Below are 20,357 nucleotides of genomic sequence, written 5' to 3'. Positions count from 1 at the left end.
AGCTATCAAAATAGGTCTCTGTTGTATTAATTGGAAGTGTTAGAGGAGGACTCTGGGGAATGATATGATATTTAAGGGAACAGAAGGCACAAAGAGTGACTTGTTTAGAATCTGATGGCAGAGGAAGCTGAGGCAACCTCAAAGGAGGCAAGCAGGAAGTGACCCAGAAACATACGTCCTCCTGAATCAATTCACAACAGGTGCAGAATATCAGAAAGTTCTAAATTAGCTGCCTATGCCTGGGGACCAACTAGAATCACAGTGTTGAGTTGATTAACTCAACAGCTTTATCAACACAAATTTAACAACTAAAAAGGTCTGACAAAATGTAGTTATTTATTCAATAATTTTGAAGCACCACTTAATATTTTAAAACCTCTAAGGGGTGTATAACATTAAAAACAATCTGAAATATAAAGGAAGATAAAATAAAACCAGTAAAATCATAGTACAAATACCATATAAGAACAGGAATGCAGGGAATCCAAACAAGTAAATAATAACAACAGGGTTGTTAAGGGTCAAGGAAGGCCTGAGCAAAAAGTCAAGTGTTTGCAATACATCAGAAGCAAATGATGGAAGGGTGGTCCATAGTATAGGGGCAATCGTGGAAAATGCACGCTTTTAGGTTACATTCAGTAGGGTGCAATGTGGTGCCACAGGTACAATTGCCCCAAGCAATGACTCAAGGGTCCCCAAGCAATAGTAGCTCCAAGGAGAAGATGAACCTAACTCATTTCCAGTAAACCTGTCAGCAACAGATTCTGCACATGGCTCCCTGATCTGTGATGCTTAACCTTTGCCAAGGAACTACCAACTCCTCTGAAGATGAAGAAAGTTCTGAACAGCTTCCAAGGACTATACCATGGCAGCCTCAAGCCCTGCCAACTAGAGCACTGGTCAGTTGGTGCTCTCAGAATGTGTGGCTTCAGTCTTGATCCTCCAGGGGAGACTGTATAGCTGTGGAAGGTGCTGCAGGCCATTGCTGAGGCAACTTGCTCCTCTTGTTCTTTACTGTAGGATCACTGTCCAGGGTCCTGGAAATCTTGCTTCTGTTTTCCAACTCAGCACTCTTCAGAATCCTGACCTCATCCAGGCACAAAGATGACTTGGCTAGTCCCGCCTCTTTCCCACCACCACTTTCCCCCAGTGATGGCTACTGCTATGGGTCAGGACACTACGACAGTCTTACACACTTCAATCAATAGGAGAGACAACAAGGGAAATGAAATACTGGGTGACAAGCAAAAATGTGAGTAGAAGACTGGGAAAGTTGAGGATAACGAGGGATGAATATAAGCAGAGAAAATTTCTATGTACTTACGGTTCATTTCAGCTGCGGATGAGGACAACACAGGTAAAGCCAAAGGCTACAGAAATGGTAGGTTTTGAAGAGGGATCTGAAGGAAGAAGGAGACCCAGCAATGATACATCTGCTGTGTGAAAATCTGAGAACATTTTCCATGCTTCAACGAAGACCGTATTAGTCATGGTGAGGCAGCTGGGCACCAGCATAAAATCCTAAAAATGATTCTCTGAACCCTCTGCCCCCCTTTTTTGCCTTTCTGTTCAAAACAGCAAATCATCCAGGAGAAATCACTCACCTCCCATTTAATAAGAAATAATAACCATTTTGGAGTCATTGCTGAGCCTCAGCAAGCAATATATATTTCTAGGCTGAGTCCTTGACTGATGTTTAAGACACCTCTGAGCAGAACAACACCACAGTTCAATATGGAACTGGAATATGCTCTTAATCCCTCTAGGAATCCATACAGACTACGAGTGCAGGAAGGATCATAAAAGTGTTCTCTGTGAAGGACATGACACTCTGGAGGGCTGCAGAGCTTTCTCAACAAGTCATTTCCCATGAAGGATTCAGCTGCTCAAAGGCAAGCCACAGTTGATTCATTCTGGACTGGTTCAGATGTTATGTTGGGATATGAGGATGCTAGAGGAGGGTTGTATTTTGAGGTATATTTTGCCAGAATCTTTCTGGTGCTAGAATCTGAGCCAGCACACCAGGTTCTATAGGGTAAACACACCATTTAGACCAGCTTCCCCCATCCTAGTGCCCTCCAGTTGTTGCTGGATTACAGTTCCCATCATCCTTTACTATTGGCCATACTGTCTGGGGCTGATGGGAGTTGGAAGTCCAACAACACCAGAAGGACTCCACCTTGGCTACTCCTGGGTTAAATAAACAACAGTTCCAACAAGCTCAGAAATTATGGGAAACTGGTTAGGTTAAAAAATCAGAAGCAATTTTTTCCTGTCTCCTTCATGCAAAAGAGGAGGAGAGGGGATGCTTGCCCCAGTTTGTTTACAAACCCTAAATTCTGAGGGAATGCTGGGGCCCATCAGGGCTTCAACACATCTCCCCAAACAGACAAGCTGCACCAGCTCTGGAGCTGGAGTAATTTATTTCTCTCCCACTGGAAACTGGGAGCGTGTTGGGGGCCTGTTAGGAGAACACGTAGATTCACAGCCCCTCGTGGCACACCCCTTAATCACTCCTAGAATGCTTCCTCTGACATTGGAGAGAAGCCACTTGTGGACTTTTCTGCAGCCTTTCAATGGGGGCATCTAATGTTGGACCTCCCTTTTGAGGGTAGAGCCATCTCTCTTTCCTTGGAGAGAGAAAGATGTGGTTGTTCTTACAACTCATGTGATACCCTCCTGGGGCACTCACATGATTTCAGTCTGAAAAGTGGTTTATAAATCTTTTAACAACATTCAAACAAACAAACAACCACATCCCTTCTCAAATGATAATAATTTAAGAGACAGCCAAATCTGCACAATTGTTCTTAAGCTGAGGCTCTCAGGAAGCTGAATCCTAAGCCAAATATCTACGTAATTATTTAAAGCAGGTGTGGGTAACCTTTGGTCTTGCAGAGGTTGCAGGACTACAATGCCCATCATCCTTGACCACTGGCCATGCTTGCTGGGGCTGATGAGAGTTGCAGCTCAGCAACACCTGGAGGACTAAAGGTTCTCCCCACTCTTTTTACCAATACGGTAGCTGAGGTAGCATAGGCTATGAAAACGGTAAAATCCAAATTGCAATTTTAAAAATGGTTATTTAAAAACATCAAAGCCAGCAAGGGATTAAAACCCCCCACAATTGACAATATAAAGAAACAAAAACTGCAGCATCTAAAAGCCACAATATGAAATAGAGGAACGGCAATAAGAACGACAAATCAAACATTAAAAAGCCTGCTGCCGTTTGCCACCTTAAAAGCAGCTAAGTTTGGCACATCAGTAAGTCTGCAAAGGGCACTCTTGAAAAAGGCATTCCCCTGTGCCTGCAGGACTGCAAAAGCAGAGCCTAGCTATCAAAAAGACTTACATAGGAGATGGGGGTTCTGCAGGGATGGTGCAACTAATCCTCTTAAGTTAGAGCAGGGGTGGGGGTATTTTTCAGCCAGAGAGCTGCATTCTCTCATAGGCAACATTCTGGGGGCCACAGGCAGAGCCAGAGGCCAAAGTGAGTGAGGAACTGGTGCAGAGGTTTCCACGTATACCCTACCATTTCTCTATCCTCCACACAGGCAAACAGGAGGTACTATCCCAATTCAAGGATATATTACACTGTGGCCAAAATACTCAAGAAGTGTTTTAGCAGGGTCAGAATAGGGTGCATAGCCTCTGGGTAGGCGGTGTGGACTGGGAAGAGTCCCACCCCTGGTCCTGAGGTTCTGCCACCCCTGGATTAGAACCTTCACTTGTCATATTCTGAGTTTCTTCTGTACTTCCTATGGAACCACTGAGAACACACACAGCCTGCAGCTTATATGCTCCTAATGCCAGTCCAGAGTGGTGCTCCTGGTCACTGAAGGCAATGTAGGAAGGACATGCAAGTGGAACAAGGGTCTCTCTCACTCACTCACTGTGCTGTGCATCTCATTTTCCCTACCTGGAATGTGGGAGGGAGGCTGTACTTTTTACCATAGGTGACAGGATTCACATCTACAGTGGAAATGCTTTCACTAAGGAAGGGGGAAAAAAGAAGAAACAGAAGAAAATCAGGGCACCAACCCCGCTCATGGATTCCGCTTGCAAAGCAAAGGAAGGCACAGCCATCGCCACACAAGCTTTCACCATGCATAAAAAAACCTTGCCTCATTTTTACAGTGTTCAGTGGTCACAAGCAATATTTAACAAATGGTGATGATGATGATGATGATGCCAGGAGGAATGGTGGTTCTAGAACAGTGGTTCCCAAAGTGGCAGGTACCTCCATCTGGGGTTACCTGGGAGGTGGGCTAAAGGCAAGGGGGTAGCAGGAGGATGCTGGAGGTGTAAATGACTATCAGACTTTGAAAAGCTGGTATCAAACTGGACCAATTTCATCAATTTTGTTGAGTTAACTGAACTAGTTTTAATTGGATTTTGAATATACATGCAAATAATTGTTACTGTTTTGAATTTTATTGAGTTATTATCTTCCCTTATAGGGTAGGGTAAGGGACACGGTTCTTAAAGAAATGGCAAGTTCTTAAAGAAATGGGAGTGCCTGATCACCTCATCTGTCTTTTGAGAAATCTCTATGTGGGACAAGAAGCTACAGTTAGAACTGGATATGGAACAACTGATTGGTTCAAAATTGGGAAAAGAGTACGGCAAAGCTGTATATTGTCTCCCTGCTTATTTAACTTATATGCAGAATTCATCATGCGAAAGGCTGGGCTGGATGAATCCCAAGCTGGAATTAAGATCGCCGGAAGAAATATCAACAACCTCAGATATGCAGATGACACAACCTTGATGGCAGAAAGTGAGGAGGAATTAAAGAACCTTTTAATGAGGGTGAAAGAGGAGAGCGCAAAATATGGTCTGAAGCTCAACATCAAAAAAACGAAGATCATGGCCACTGGTCCCATCACCTCCTGGCAAGTAGAAGCGGAAGAAATGGAGGCAGTGAGAGATTTTACTTTTTTGGGCTCCATGATCACTGCAGATGGTGACAGCAGTCACGAAATTAAAAGACGCCTGCTCCTTGGGAGAAAGGCGATGGCAAACCTAGACAGCGTCTTAAAAAGCAGAGACATCACCTTGCCAACAAAGGTTCGCATAGTTAAAGCTATGGTTTTCCCAGTAGTGATGTGTGGAAGTGAGAGCTGGACCATCAAGAAGGCTGATCGCCGAAGAATTGATGCTTTTGAATTATGGTGCTGGAGGAGACTCTTGAGAGTCCCATGGACTGCAAGAAGATCAAATGTATCCATTCTTAAGGAAATCAGCCCTGAGTGCTCACTGGAAGGACAGGTCGTGAAGTTGAGGCTCCAATACTTTGGCCACCTCATGAGAAGAGAAGACTCCCTGGAAAAGACCCTGATGTTGGGAAAGATGGAGGGCACAAGGAGAAGGGGACGACAGAGGACAAGATGGTTGGACAGTGTTCTTGAAGCTACAAACATGAGCCTGACCAAGCTGCGGGAGGCAGTGGAAGACAGGAGTGCCTGGCGTGCTCTGGTCCATGGGGTCACGTAGAGTCGGACACGACTAAACGACTAAACAACAACAACAACAATAACAAGGGGCACGGGGGATGAGGTTATGGAACACTTCTTGTCATTATGCAACAGCATCAATTTTGAAATCATGGTTGATGTACCTAAGGGAAGAGGACGAGGTCTGTATAACTACCCTGACCTGTCTTTGGCAACCTGGTACCCTCCAGATTGCCTCCATCATCACCATGCTGGCTAGCGCTGATAGAAATTGGAGTCCAACAACATCTGGAGGCAATTTCATCCTGTTACGGGGCAGTCCTATACATAACAATTCAGAAGTAAGCCCCATTGCTTTTTGGTAGGGCTTATATATATTGGATTGCAGCCTTAAACTACTTGGCTGCTCACGAATTGGAGGAGAAAAGAAACAGCAAAGAGACAAATCCGCCAGTCCAAGCTAAAATCAGTTATATGACTCAGACCACATTCTAATTAGTGTAATAGGAAAGGAGTTATGCCTGGCAAAATGTTGGTACCTCTCCTGCCAACTTGCTAGACTTGTGCAGATTCCACAGTGTGCAAGTCATCCTTGACACAAGTTCAATGCAAGGCAATCAGAAGCTACCCTCAAATGACCTTGACTGCACAGGCTGTGACTTTGGGGCAATGGGAAGATGGAATTATTGGCTTTGGCAGATACTTTCCCTGCTTCTGTGCTGTGCTTTGCTTGGGACAGGTTTGTAACAGGGGGAAAAAACCTTTGCGTGGTTTTGTCTTGATTTTTTTTTTTGCAATGTTTAATGAAAATAATAAAAATTGCTTAAAAACAAAAAATTAAAACCAGGTAAAAACGGGCACCGCTCATTAAGGTGGGCTAGAAATATTGTAAATAAATGAATTCAAGATGAAACCAAGAACACAATGAATAAAATCCAAAAATGGGAAAATAGGCAGTACACTTTGGTAAATACGGTACATAAAAGCGGCAAGAGGACAGAGCAACAACTCCACTCCCCCAGGGGAAAGTGGAACAAAACAGAACAATAAATAGGCAGCCAGGCAGCATGAAAGTCAGGAGCTAATTGGACCCCATAAAAACCGGATCACATTTGCTAAAAGATTTCTGAAAGAGACAAGTCTTGGCTGGACGCCTAGAATAATATAGTGTATGGGAGGTGATTCTATCAATCCTTGGCATCTCCAAATAGAGTTGGGGGAAGAATCTCTGTTTAAAACCCTGGAGAGCTGCTGACAGTCAGGGTAGACCAGGAACAAGCTCCTGTTTCAGCCAGAGGGCCTCACACCCTGCTGGACAACCTTCCATGGGCCATATGTGAGTTATGGGTGTGGCCAGCAGCAAAAGTGGATGGAACTACCATTAATTTTACCTTGATACGGTAGACTAGTTTCTATGCCTATGCATACAACCCTCTCAATCATCCACCCAGAGCAAGAGAAACTTGCTTGTTTTTGCCACAGTCTGGCAAAACCACTCATTGAGGGTGGAAAGTAGGGCCAGCGGGGGTCAGGACTGGCCCAAGACATTTTGACACCTGAGGCAAACCACAAAATGGCACCTCCTCCTTCCCAGGGAAGAAGGGGTGAGTGAAGATCTACATCAGGAACAAGGAGGAAATAAAGATCTACATCAGGATCTGCTGCACCTGTTGCCTAAGGTGGCTGCCTCCCTTTGCCTCATGGGTAGACTGGCCTTGGTGAGGGTTGTATCAGGGGGTTCCAAGGGCCAGACAGAGGCCTGGAGAGCCGCATTTGGCCCCCAGGCCAGAAGTGCCATACCCTAGTGCAGATTGGCCAAATGGATCCGTGGTATCTGTCTCGGTGTAAGGCAGATTTCTATGTTCATTCAGCAACAGCCCCTGGAAAGAGGCCTCAAATGCAGAACAAATGAAAGCAGCCCTTAAGATGCCCTGGTCCAAATCTCTTTAGGCTTTAGATATACCAGATATTTATTTGGTCCTACATGCTGAGTCCTGGCACCCTCAGACCAAATTCAGTCTTGCACATATCTGCGGAGCAAGCAGAGCAAGCTTCAGACTGGACAAATGTGTCTGTTGCTTCCTGCAGCTGCGTCCAGCTTACAGAGGGATTATTCTGTCTTGCTGGATGAAGGATTTGGTTGGGCAGGACTTAAATGCTTTCTCAACCTCTGGCCTCTCTGGTTCCAGTTTCTGGAGCCCCAGATTGCACAGGCGCCAGCTGTACAAGCAGGCATGATCTGGAAAAGGGCGTCGAGCGGGCAGTGGCTTGCGTGCATTTAATCAAGAAGGTGCCAAAACTGGGGCAGAATTCCTTGTAGAAAGATTCTCAGCTGGCTCTTAAAGGCCCTGCTCCCAGATGGGTTAAGAGCATGGGAGCTAAGCAGCAGCTGGTTAATTAAGAAGCTCTGCCCTTCACAGTCACATATGCCACTTCTTTCAAGGCCAAGGGAAGCGCTGCAAATGCTGCAAAGCTCAGAACCAGGAGACAGCGAGGAAAGACAAGACTAGGACTCAGCCGCTGTTTAGTAAGTAAAAGACCCCAGGTGCAACTCCCAGCATTCCCAGGGCTAAATCCATGCCATACATTTAAAGCAGAGTCATGCCACTTTAACTGCCATGGCTTCCCTCAAAGAATCCTGGGAACTGCTGTTTCTTAAGGCTACTGGGAACTGTAGCTCTGTGAGGGGTAAACACTAAAGCAAATCCGTATGTATTAGGGCTAGTCCATAGTGGATGGTGGCACCCACCTGACCTCCTGACAGCTGAATCACCGCGGCTTACTGGGAAAGAGAATGGAGAGGTTGGCATGGTAGAAACGCACTACCAGGAGGGCTGAATTGGCTCTGCTGGTGCTTTTGCGCTGTGCCAACCTTACCACTGCCTTGCCCTTTCCTTCCCAGCAAGGAGCAACAATTAAGTTGTTGGGAGGTCAAGTGAGTGTGCCACCCAAAACCAGGGCTGTTCCTTCAGAGTGTCAAGAATTTAAGCGAACCCATACTGAAATTAAACACAAAATCCATGTTAAAATATTTCCTTTCTGGGAATTGAGGACTACCAAGTGTTCCAAAATAAGCAACTGAGACACATTCTTGGTCAGGGAGCAACCTAAATGGACTACTTGTTGCTGAACTACAACTCAGCCACAGCAAGGAGAGAAAGGGGGGAAATCCTTTGTTTGGTTTTAGATGATGTAGTTGTGTTTTGTGTTTGTTTTCTTATAAGAGGTATCCATCCTTACCAGGCATTCCTCCTCATACAGGAAGGAATGCCTCTTAAGATGGCAGAGACAGGAAACCGGCATCCCTCAAGAAGTTGCATGCCTACAACTATCATTCCTCTCTGTTGGCCATGCTGGCTGGAGCTGATGAGAGTTGGAGCCTGGAGGGCGTGAAGAGCTACAGGTCCCGCACCTCTCTTTTACATATTTATGATAAAATAAAGACTTAATGTAGTCAGCAAACACAAATTCAATATTAGTCCATATTATTTTAAAAGAATCATATTTTGTGTCCTTCTCACCAGTCAGGAAATAAATCAACATGAATCTGTACTATTTAGTCATCATCATCACCATCAAAATCTTATATAAGATTCTAGATTGCACCCAGTACTGCAAATGGTGGCAGGAAATCCTGTACCTCCAAGTTCCAATTCATTATGAAGTTACTTCACCTTCCAATAAACTTTTTGTGTGTCTGTGTTCTGTAACACCGACATAATTTGTTAATTCGATCATATCCACAATAATAAAATTTTATATTAACAAGATGTCTCTTCCCCCTCTTGCTTATTGTCTCCTTTCTGCTGTAAGAATAGCATGTTCTAATCATCTGCTGGGATTATTGGTCTGACATAACAAAATAATACAGTTAAAGGGTTCAACGATAGGGTTCATGCCATTTCCTTTATGTGATTAAGAACTAGCTTCCAAATGTTATGACCCTAGGACATGTCCAGTAAATATGACCTATATCTGCTTGCATTGAATTACACTGCCAGCGGTTATTATTAACCCCAGGGAAAGTTCAGTCGGATCTCAATAGAGTAAGACACCACCAGAATAACAATTTGTAAGAGCGTTCTATAAGATTCACACTTTGGCATTCACACTTAAAGAGGCCTTTAATGGTGGTAACCAAGTTCTAAACCCATTTTTAAATAGCTGCAGAAATATTCTGCTCTAACTCTTTCCCCCTGGCTATCACGTGTGTGTATAGGATTGCACTGTAGTCCTATTCACATTTACCTGGGAGTCAGTTCCATTGAACTCATGGGACTTATATATTAGATGACAGTAAACGTCCAGCTTCAGCAGTGCTATAGCTGTTCCAAGGTCATTCCCTGGTTCTCTAGTGAATCAAGACCTTTGCAGTCATACTCACACTCACACTCATCATCCTCATCCTCATCCTCATCCTCATCACTGCTGTTATTGTTATTTTATTGCCTTCTGGGCATATGTTTCAAGGCAATGCACAAAATTCAGTACAAAACTGCTGAAAGAAATAAAAGAAATAGCAGCAGAGAAATTTCAAAACGGCCCAAAGCAGACACCCATAACAGAGATTTATTTATCCAGCTTGGTAAAGCCTGTCAGAGAAGAAATGCCTCCATTTTTGTCTGGTGCCTGTTGTATCTCAGTGTTGTTCTACAGAACAAGAGCAACTACCCTAAAAGCCCCCTCTCTCTTCTATTGAATGCCACACTATCCCCATTCTCAACTTCAGAAACACCTATCTTAGAGGAATATAGGCTTTGCAGATTCACCACTCAGAGCGTGACAAGGTAAATTCAGTTAATCTCATTGGGCTCCTTTGTGTGTAACTGCAACGTTCACACCTACAGGAAGATTCAACCCAGAAAGCAAAGATAGGAAGCTGCTATATTAACTACTGGTCCATCTAGCACAGTATTGTGTATGTTGACTGGCAGCGGCACTCCAAAGTTTCAGACAGGAGCCTTTGCCCAACCTATGCAGAGATACCAGGGACCAAGCCTGGGACCTTCTGCATGCAAAGCAGGCGTGCTCTGCCACTGGGCCCTTGAAACGATCTGCTTCCTTCTATTTTTGTTTCCACTTCCAGATCAGGAAAGCTGGTTTCACAAGCTCTTCCCAGCCTGAATGACCACCAGACCAACCAATCTTGTTTCTATTTGGCCAGGGAGTTCAAGGCGGTGTGCGTGACTCCCCCTGCCCCACAATTTCACTCTCACAACAACCCTGTGCGGTAGATTAGGCTGAGAGGCTCCAATGTCACCCACTGAACCTCATGGCTGAGTGAGAATTTGAACCAGGGCCTCTCCAGTCCCAGCCCGAGTCTCTAACAGCTACAAATGAAAGAAATTGCTGTCAATGAACCTCAACGGTCGTAAACCCAGTAAGCTCTATGGTAGTGATGTGGCCATCTTTGGTCCTCCAGATGTGTTTGGACTCCAGCAAAGGTCCATGGTTAGGGATGATGGCTGGTAGCTGTAGCCCACATGGAGGACCACAGGTGCCCCTGCCCTGGTCTAGGGTGCTCAAGGCACAAGTGTTGTTCACCTGACTTGATCCATTGTAATCTGCTGTGACAGGCAGGTTTGTCCAATCAGACATAATGAACAACTCCTGGCAGGGGAGAAAGATGACAACACTTCGTTTGCTACATTGTCCTAAGAGCAAGTGTGCCTGCACAGCAAATTTCAAACTACCAAGATACAGACACCACACACATACATTAAAAGGTCTTCAAGTACCAGGCTATACAAAACACACACGTATATGTCCACTGAACATATAAGGGGAGTAGGACAGGATCTTGCCTGTTGGTCACACACCCAGCACTGATGTTGCTGCTAGCCATGTCCGTCAGGTGATTACAATGTTAGTGAGGAAGGGACTTACTGGCATGCAAGCAGTCAGGGATCCTAACTGACACATAAATGATAAACACAGAGTTGTAGTTTCTTATTAAGGCAGAGCAGGCAACTGCCAGGAGGGGATATGGCCAGTGAATTGGGACAACCCTGCTCAAAGAGAGGGGATGGGTGGACAACTCTTCTCTTTTATTTAATGAGGCTTACATTACCGAAGCTGGCTAAAAGTTTGGGCAATCTTATAAACAGCTCTGTGAATGCAGCAAGGCTTTTGCTCTCCCCTTTCCTGATCGATTTCTTTGTGGGAATTTTCAAGGGAATGTTCTCAGAGTACAGCAACTGCTGACTACTAAAGCAGCTACTGATCTCCCACACGGACACATGCACACATGCACTCTCTGGAGCAAACAAATTCGTAAACACTGGCAGATTACTTTTGCAGATTGGAATAATGGCTGCCTCTTCCCAGATGGATAATGCTTCCCAAGAAAAGAGAACGGTGGAGGTAAAGAACTTGGTGTGTATGTGTGTGGGGGGGAGAAGAATCTTAATAACAGTTTGTTTTGGTTTGCACAGCAGATGTCATTTAGTGGTACATGACGTTGTCAAAGCACACCCACTCAGTTTACTAGCCAGATTTTAGGAATCCATTAAACATTCGCTCCAGTGAGTGGAAATAAAATCCAGTCATTCACTTACATTTTGGAAAGCCTCCTGTTTTAGGGAGCAATGTGCACAGCTTTCTGGTCTCTTACAGGGCAATCCTATTCATGTCTACTCAAGCATAGGACATGAGACTTCAGTGGGGCTTACTCCCATCTAAGTGGGCAAAGGATTTGCTGTCTTAAGGCTTCATAGGGGCAGAGACAATTGTGGGCTGTGTAAGTGAGCATGCTAAGGGTGCAACTCTGCCAGTTACCAAGGAAGATCCATGCCCACAGGATTCAATTAAGTCTTTCTTCTGAGCAGACATGGTTAGGATGGCACCGTGATTCTCTTTGCTGCTCTGCTTTGCCACTGCTCCCCACTGAAAGGAGAGGGGAGGTTTCAGACAAATCCTGGAGGACCCTGGACCCACCCAGCACTGATTTGCAGCAGCTGGCCTGACAGTGGACTTCTGGGTGGAAAGGAAAGGTGAAGGGTGGGAATGCTGTTGGGTTGATGTGAATGGTTTTGGGGGTTTGTTTATCTACTGGTTTGTGTTTATTTGCTGTTTAGTGGGTGTGAGTTTATTGTCTGAAAATGGCTAATGTCTTTTTGTTACTGGTTAGGGGACTGGTGTGTTGCTTTTATTTTCCTATATGGTGTATGAAATGTTAACGTATTATATGGCCTCTCCTGATTTGGATGTTATAGAGAAATAGATTATCCATATACTGGTGACATCTCACACCAAACTTCAAAATGATCACTCCCAACAGTTTCATGTAGATGTTAAATACTAATGGGGACAGGATGACACCCTGTGCCACACCACAATGCAGCTGCCAGGAGGCCAAGAAGTGATCACCCAGTGATAACTCTGAAACTGACCCTGGTGAAACAGTGCCTCAGTACTCATCTCACATGGCCAATTCAGGAAGGTATCTGTTAAGTTGTGGGTGAACATATCAGACGACACAGCGATTCTTCAAACAGCTCTTGTTTATTCACAGGCCCAGAACAGCACTGAGCTGAAGGGTTCAGCCAACCTGCTTATATAGAGCTCAACTACAAAGCAACAGTAACAACTTTCTGTAACTATCCAATCACCGAACGTCACTTTCAATCCCTTATTTGCATATGTGGACCTGAGTGAAAACCATCTACAGTATCCCCCTGCTGGCCCAGGGTGAGAACTTCAGTACATAACAGTATCATGGTTAAAGACACCAAAAGCAACTGAGGAAGAGTAATAGGGTCACACTCACTTTGCCTTTCTCTCAACAAAGGCCATCCATCAGGGCGACGAGAGTTGATTCAGTCCTGTAACCAGGTCTGAACTCCAACTGAAATGTGTCAAGATAATGAGTTTCACCCAAAAGTACTTGCAACAGTCACACCATCACCTTCCTCCATCCCAAGCATATAATGTAAACAACAGGAGCCTATTGACAAAAATGTACTCCAGTCAATCAGTGACCTATAAGGTATCTCACACATTATGAACAGCTTTACTAAAAGAACACAAGACCCACCCAGACATACACTTGCACCCTGTCTCACACTCAGAGAACACCAACCCTCTGCCAATTACAGGTTCTCATCCTGCACAGGAAATGCACCTGACTTATGCCCTCACTACATTCAGTCTCTTCCTGGTTGAAATCAAAATAGAAGAGGAGTAGTGCCCTTGTGCTGGGAACAAAGGGGCTCCCCAACAGAGGGATAAATAGATAAATAAATAAATATATAAACAGAATGATATCATCAAGACAATACTTTGGGGCAGAAGCTCAGGGTCCTGCTTAACAGAATGAGCAGGAAAACCCCCAAAATGCAACAGGCTTGGTTTTTGACATTTTAAATTGATACATAGTGCAATCTGAAGTCCAGAGCCTAAAATTATCCTTAACTGCATCATTGCATGCAGTGTATCTGTCCCAACCTGGTATCTTCCAGATGTTTTGGACTACAACTCCTACCAGCCATGACCATTGGACATGCTAGCTACAGCTGATGGCAATTGTAGCTCACACCTTCTTGAGGGCATTAAGTTGAAGAAGGCTGATGCAGAGGATTGACTTGTCCTGCTTTCGTTTAAGATGAGTTAAGTATGGGGCCTTGCATATAGTGCTTTTAATATTTTATTACAGCATCTGCCTTGCATGCAGAAAGTCCCAAGTTCAATCCCTGGTGTCTCCAGGCAGACTTGGGAGACTCCTGCCTGAAACCCTGGAGAGCTGCTGCCAGTCAGTGTAGACAATACTGAGCTGGATGGGCCAACAGTCTGACACAATATAAGGCAGCTTCCCATGTTCCAGTGTGCCTCCAGTGTGGGAGAGCCCAGCACGCCTCTAGATAACCAGTTCTATGGTCAAACTGCTCTACCCATCAATCCCCCCCCCCCCGCATGTTCAATGGAAGTCCACCATATTGTAACTTAAGCCCATTAGACCCAGTCCTACCCTCCGGGGCTGCAGAGAACATATCAATTAGATGTATACCAGGTTTTGAAATGCAATTGTCTAAGTTTGCCAAAACCAAAACAAACCCCCACTCTCCTTCTGCTACCATTTGTGCAGTTATAAAACACCCAGCAACGATTAGCATGTAAATATTATTTTATTGTCTTTCTTTCCTCCTCCCATCAAATAATGTCAAAGTAGGAAACAGAAGCCCATCTGCTTTCTCGCTGCAAGTGGCCCCATCCCTTGTGCCAGGAATGGAGCAGGAAATGAGAGAGAGAGATGCTTTTGTAGCTGTACTTACGCATGCAATGTGTTACAGATGCTTTAAAAGTTTCAATAGAAAACCCCACTGCCGCTGACACAATTGTGCCAAAATGATGTGTTTCACTGCAGGGCTCTTAGACACCACATGCTCATCAGCACAGGTGCTCTCCTCCTCCTCCTCCCTTCCTCTCCCTCCAACTACACAAAACCAATTAAGAAGGGAGGGAAACACAGACCAATTCATAGATGTGACTAACAGGTGTACATGCAACACATTTCCCCCACCCCATGTAGATGCAGGCTTTCCCTTTCACCCACTTGAGCTGCATAATCGGGGAGTGGTTAAAAAAAGAGGTTTAATCCATACTCTAAAAATTTAGACATACAGTACTGCATTCCAGAGCGCTGTTTCTACCCTGCCTGCGTTTCCACGTTGCCTTGCTAAGTGCAAAAATATGGAAAGGGTTATATTATTTCCGATAAAATCATTTGGATTCCTTCCCCCAACCAAAAGGTGAATTCCCATGAAACAGACATGCACCCGTTTAAATTTAGCACAGCCCTCTCCAACCTTGCGCCCCCACCCAATGTTTTGGACCACAACTCCCATCATCCCGAGTACTGGCCATGCTGGCTGGTGCTGATGGGAGTTGGAGTCTGACAACATCTGGAGAGCACCGGCTTGAGGAGGGCTGACCTGGTGCGTGGGCATTTCAAGGGATGCGCGCCCGGGAAGAACGATGCGCGTGGATTTCGTCTTAAGGATGGATGGAGGAAGGAAGCCTTTGGAAATGGAGGGTGCAAGTGCACAGCCGCGTGGGCTGGCGGGGAGAAGCCCCGGCAGCAGACCTCCCCGCCCGCCCGCCCTCCCTCCCGCAGGATCCGTCGCCCCGTCCCCTGCCTCTTACCGGAGCCCATTCAGGCGACCGATCTCTCCATGCACTCCGACGGCTGCAGCCCGGCGACGACGGCGAAGGCGGCGGGAGAGGCAGACTTCCGCTTTCGCCGCCGCCGCCGCCGCCAGCCCGGCCAGAGCAGCGGCGAAGAGGCGGAGGCGGGACGCGGCGCTCCGTGACCTCCGACCGCCGCCGGCAGCAGCGCCTTCCCAGTGGCTGCGGCGCGGCGCCGGGTTGCCGGCTGCCGAGAGAGCCCCGCGTGGCCGTGCGCTTGGCGCCTGCAGGCAGCCGCCGCCGCCGCCGCGGCATCTGGGCTCCCTCGGAGGGCCCAGCCCGCCGCCCGCCTGCTCAGCCGCCCGGTCCGCCTGTAGCAGCAGCGCCTCGACGTGGCGGAGAAGAGGCGGGCAGCGGAGCGCGCCGAGGGGACTGGCGCCGGGACGCCCCCCCACCTCCCCCGCCAGGCAGCGGCTCTTCCTCGGCTGCCCTTCTCAGCTGGGGGAGAAGTTCTGCTCAGCCAAGCGCTCCGGAGGAAGAGGAAGAAAGCGGACCTTCCGCGAATCAGGGCCTTTAGCAACAGGGAAAGGAAGATGGGAGCATCTCGAGTGCAGAAAGAAAAGGGCTCCTCTGGACAGGTGGATTTCCTCCCGGCCATTCCCCCCCAATGCATTCTGTAGCATTGATTGATTGATTGTCTTTCTATGCCAGGTTTTCCACCAAGGAGCTCAAGGTGGTCCCTGTCCTCGTTCAATCCCCGCAACCCTGTGAGATGGGTTAGGGACTGAGAGGCGGTGGCTGACCTGAGGTCACCCAGTGAGCAGCATGGCTGAGTGGGGATTGAACCCTGGTCACATAAGTCCAACATTCTAGCCACTGCATCTCACTGGCTCTTGCGTAGGTAGCAGTATTTGATGCAAGAATAGCATATTAATGACGGATTTATTCTGGATTGTCCACACACTTTATCAGCTGTTCAGCAAAGCTTTCCCATTGTTATTACACCCACTATGCCTTCGAGGCGCATTATTTCCTTCAAAGAATTCTGGGCACTATGGTTTGTTAACAGTTGTTGCTGGGATTTATAGCTCTGTGAGGGGTAAACTACACTGCCCAGAATTATTTGAAGGACAAAATATGCTTTGAATGTGGTTTAAAGGTCTAGTGTGCACCTAGCCACATTATTGCCATCTGGAGGCAAGCTGTTGTGCAGCAAAAGCTGTGATTTAGCTGTGATTCCCCTATTGCAGGGGGTTGGACTAGATGACCCTTGGGTACCTTCCAGCTCTACATTTCTATGATTCTAAAAGTAGGACAAAAACAACAACCCTTAGAATATTTATGGTATAAAAAGTGGGATTGTGTCTAACCGCTCTGAGATCATGTGGGCACAAGCCATCCTGAATGCACAATGAAAATGATGTCTTTACATTATTTTCTCTTTACCTAGTGTTCTCTAGGTCAGTTCTAAGAAATCATTGGATGAAAATAGCCCTGCGATCAAAAGCAATTTCAGCTATCAAAAGTGACAGTTTGGAAGCAATGCATTAATTAGGAAATGATTAGTTCCCAGCATGATGCTAAGAATCTAAGTCTGGAAATATATGCTATGCTGTTAGCAGTAGGACTTAAATCAAATTTATTCTGTGGTGATTGAGTTGGTTCCCCAGCTATGACTCAGAACTTTTCAGGTAATGCTGGTTCTATCCACTTTAATATGACTATTCCAGAAAAAGAAATCAGTTTGGCATTGCAATATTTTGGCTCTGGTTCAGCAACGCAGCTGCACCATCTCAGGTGTATGAATGTTTCTTGCTCTCTTTTTCTTCTAGGAGTGGTATTTAAAAAAATAAAAATCAACAGATCAAACTAGCAGGCAAAAACCTGCCACCTAAAGGGACAATTGTGATTTATTTATTCATTTCCAAATTTCACCGAAAATTTTAAAAACAATTTCCAAACACAAAGTGTTGTATTCCAAGACAAATACATGTACAGTTGTTAAGTCTTGTATGCAGTCATCCAGAGGGTGGATCTAAAATGTTAAGATAATTTATCTGTAGTGGCTGCTGTAACTGAGATGGAAGGGGGATTAATGTACAATTATTAATAAATGATATATATCAAGGCCATTTGGAGTCAAATCCATCTTTCTTTGTTAATACTCTTATCGCCCTCCAATGGTGACCTAAGCATTCCATAAGTGCTACATGTTCTGCACATATTATTGGGTCCAGGTTTCTGAGGTGGGAGGGTTTTCCTCCTCCAACTGGAAGCAACTATTTGTCTTGCTGCTGTCATAAGAAAGAAGACCAACTCTTTATGCTGAACACTTGATTGATATCATTTTGCATTGACAGTAGGGCTAACCTGGGATCGGGTACAAGATGCCGCCCTGTAATGATGGATGGCAATGGAAAAATTTGGGTCCAGAAATCTTTAAGAAGCAGACACTCCCATCACATGTGGAGGAATGTGCCTTTAAAGATACATCCTCTCCAGCGTAAGAGCGAGAGAGTAGTTAACTCTTGAAAGGCATAGGGACATCTAGTGCCCTCATTTGATCTTTAAAGAGGCTTCCTGCAATTTAGCCAAAATGGTAAGCAGTGAGTGTTTAGACCATAAAGAGCTCCATTTCTGTTCATCAATTTGTTGGCCTAAGTTGGCTTCAGCACTTCTCTAAGACTCTGCCCAGTGTCCATTTGTAGGTCCAATAATGTTTTATAAAGTAGAGAAGCTTCATCCTGAAACTCTGTATTAGATCTAATTCTTAATGCTTCATACTTCATCGGGGATCGAAGCCCTTGGATTTAACAAATGAGTGAATGTATTGTATACAAATTTGTTGCATTTGGAACCAATTAGTTGAAATATGAAGAATTGATGCTTTTGAATTATGGTGCTGGAGGAGACTCTTGAGAGTCCCATGGACTGCAAGAAGATCAAACCTATCCATTCTGAAGGAAATCAGCCCTGAGTGCTCACTGGAAGGACAGATCGTGAAGCCGAGGCTCCAATACTTTGGCCACCTCATGAGAAGAGAAGACTCTTTGGAAAAGACCCTGATGTTGGGAAAGATGGAGGGCACAAGGAGAAGGGGACGACAGAGGACGAGATGGTTGGACAGTGTCCTCGAAGCTACAAACATGAGTCTGACCAAACTGCGGGAGGCAGTGGAAGACAGGAGTGCCTGGCGTGTTCTGGTCCATGGGGTCACGAAGAGTCGGGCACGACTAAACGACTAAACAACAACAGTTGAAATATTCCTAAGCTGTTTCTTTAAATTTTCCATGGTAATTGAGCATCCTCTTGGGAGAGTGTCCTATATCCTGAATACTCCTGCTCTTGCCCATTGTTTATAATGCCTAACCTTGTCTATATAGCGGAACCTTAGGTGGTCTAAAATAGGTATACGAGGGGACACTGCAGGTGCCAACTGCACTTCCCATAGTTTTCAGACTTGAAAGGGAACCTGCAAGAATGGGTTGTCCAGTTCTTTAATTGCTGCTCTGGAGGGATGCAGAAACGCGAGCGCACAAATTGAAGGTTCCATGGGAATGTTCTCCAATTGCATCCAAGGTATCTCAGTTGAATTCTGGGCTAGCTTTAAGAGCTGTTTCAAGTGGAATGCCTTGAAAGAATATTTTTAATGTGGTATCCACAGTCCACTCTTTTTGCATTGTTTGTGAAGTATTTGCTACCTAAATGGGTAATTGTACATTGAGGCTCCACTGAACTTTACACCACAGTACCACTTTAATCAGCCATGTCTCCTCCCAAAGAATCCTGGGAGCTGTACCCAAAAGAATTAAGGGTGCTGAAAGTTGTTAGGAGGCCCCTTCTTCCCCTGAAAGAGCTACAATTCCCAGAGTTCCCTGGGAAGAGGAACTGATTGTTAAATCATTCTGGGAATTGTAGCTCTGTGAGGGGAACAGGGGTTCATGAGTTTCAGGCACAATGGCCTCCCTAGCTGATGCCCCTGCAGCCTCTGACTGTCCAGGTTGTTGCTAGAGTCAGGGGTCATGACACCATCCTGCTCATCTGGATTTTGGCCTGAAAGATCACGGAAAAGCGTAAGTTGTGACACTGCACATCACTGCTGATCCCAGGCACATCTGTTAAGGTGGCAGCCTTAGCTTCTCATTTCCTGGCTTTGTAGAGTTTGGGCCTACATTAGGTAGTCTTAACTCTGGTCATAAACCAGCAGGGTTTTTTAATTTTTAAAATAATCATCGAACTGCTTTCCTACTGAGAATATCACCTCCCACTTGGCACTTTGTGGTGGTTAAAGGGAAGATGGGACTCTGAATTTCACACTGCTGGAGGCCATCCTTGCCTCTTGTTAAGTGCATGCAACTCATGACACATTTTAAGCAGGGAGCACATTAGCATCTCTGGGACTTGAGAAAGGGAACATTTTCAGAAGAGGTGGAAGAAAAAGAATTCTGAAGGAGATCATTTCAAAGCTAACCAGTTTATCCTCAGGTATGAAACTCTGAGAACCCCCCAAAAAGAAATGGCCTGTCAAGTTACTCAACTTTGTAGCCCTTTGTATTCTCCTGGATTGTTCTCTGTTATGAACTGAAATAGAGAATTCAGTTTCACAGCTTTGGCTATGAAGTGTCCATAGTTCCCTTATGAGAATGTGACACACATTTCTCCTCTGACAGTAAGTGTTTTAAATAAGCTTGACCTGTAAAAAAGAGGTGGTAAGATGATCAGCCAGGAGTTCATTATATTTTGGAGGAAAAAGGAAGGGCAAAAAGGCCAAAGTCC

At 45.4% G+C, this 20,357-nt stretch overlaps 1 protein-coding gene across 2 annotated transcripts in view; it reads right to left on the bottom strand.

Moving 5' to 3' along the window:
• Positions 1–15,782, bottom strand: part of BEAN1 (brain expressed associated with NEDD4 1) — a 46,168-nt gene extending 30,386 nt beyond the window's left edge. The window contains exons 1-2 of one of the 2 annotated variants that reach the window (XM_081015673.1): positions 15,600–15,782; positions 1,325–1,400 (exon numbers count right to left, since the gene is read on the bottom strand). In XM_081015673.1, the coding sequence (XP_080871799.1) occupies positions 1,325–1,331 (7 nt within the window). In that variant the 5' untranslated portion in view covers positions 1,332–1,400; positions 15,600–15,782. Of the gene's footprint in view, positions 1–1,324; positions 1,401–13,227; positions 13,253–15,599 lie in introns of those variants that run through there. The other variant, XM_081015674.1, reaches the window with a different exon arrangement.
• Between the last annotated feature and the right edge of the window lie 4,575 nt (positions 15,783–20,357).

Source organism: Podarcis pityusensis (genome assembly GCF_964106645.2).
Source record: "Podarcis pityusensis genome assembly, chromosome: 8".
In the NCBI taxonomy this organism is placed as follows: Eukaryota; Metazoa; Chordata; class Lepidosauria; order Squamata; family Lacertidae; genus Podarcis; species Podarcis pityusensis.
The sequence above is the reverse complement of the archived record's forward strand: the minus strand, read 5'-3'. Positions and strand labels throughout refer to the sequence as shown.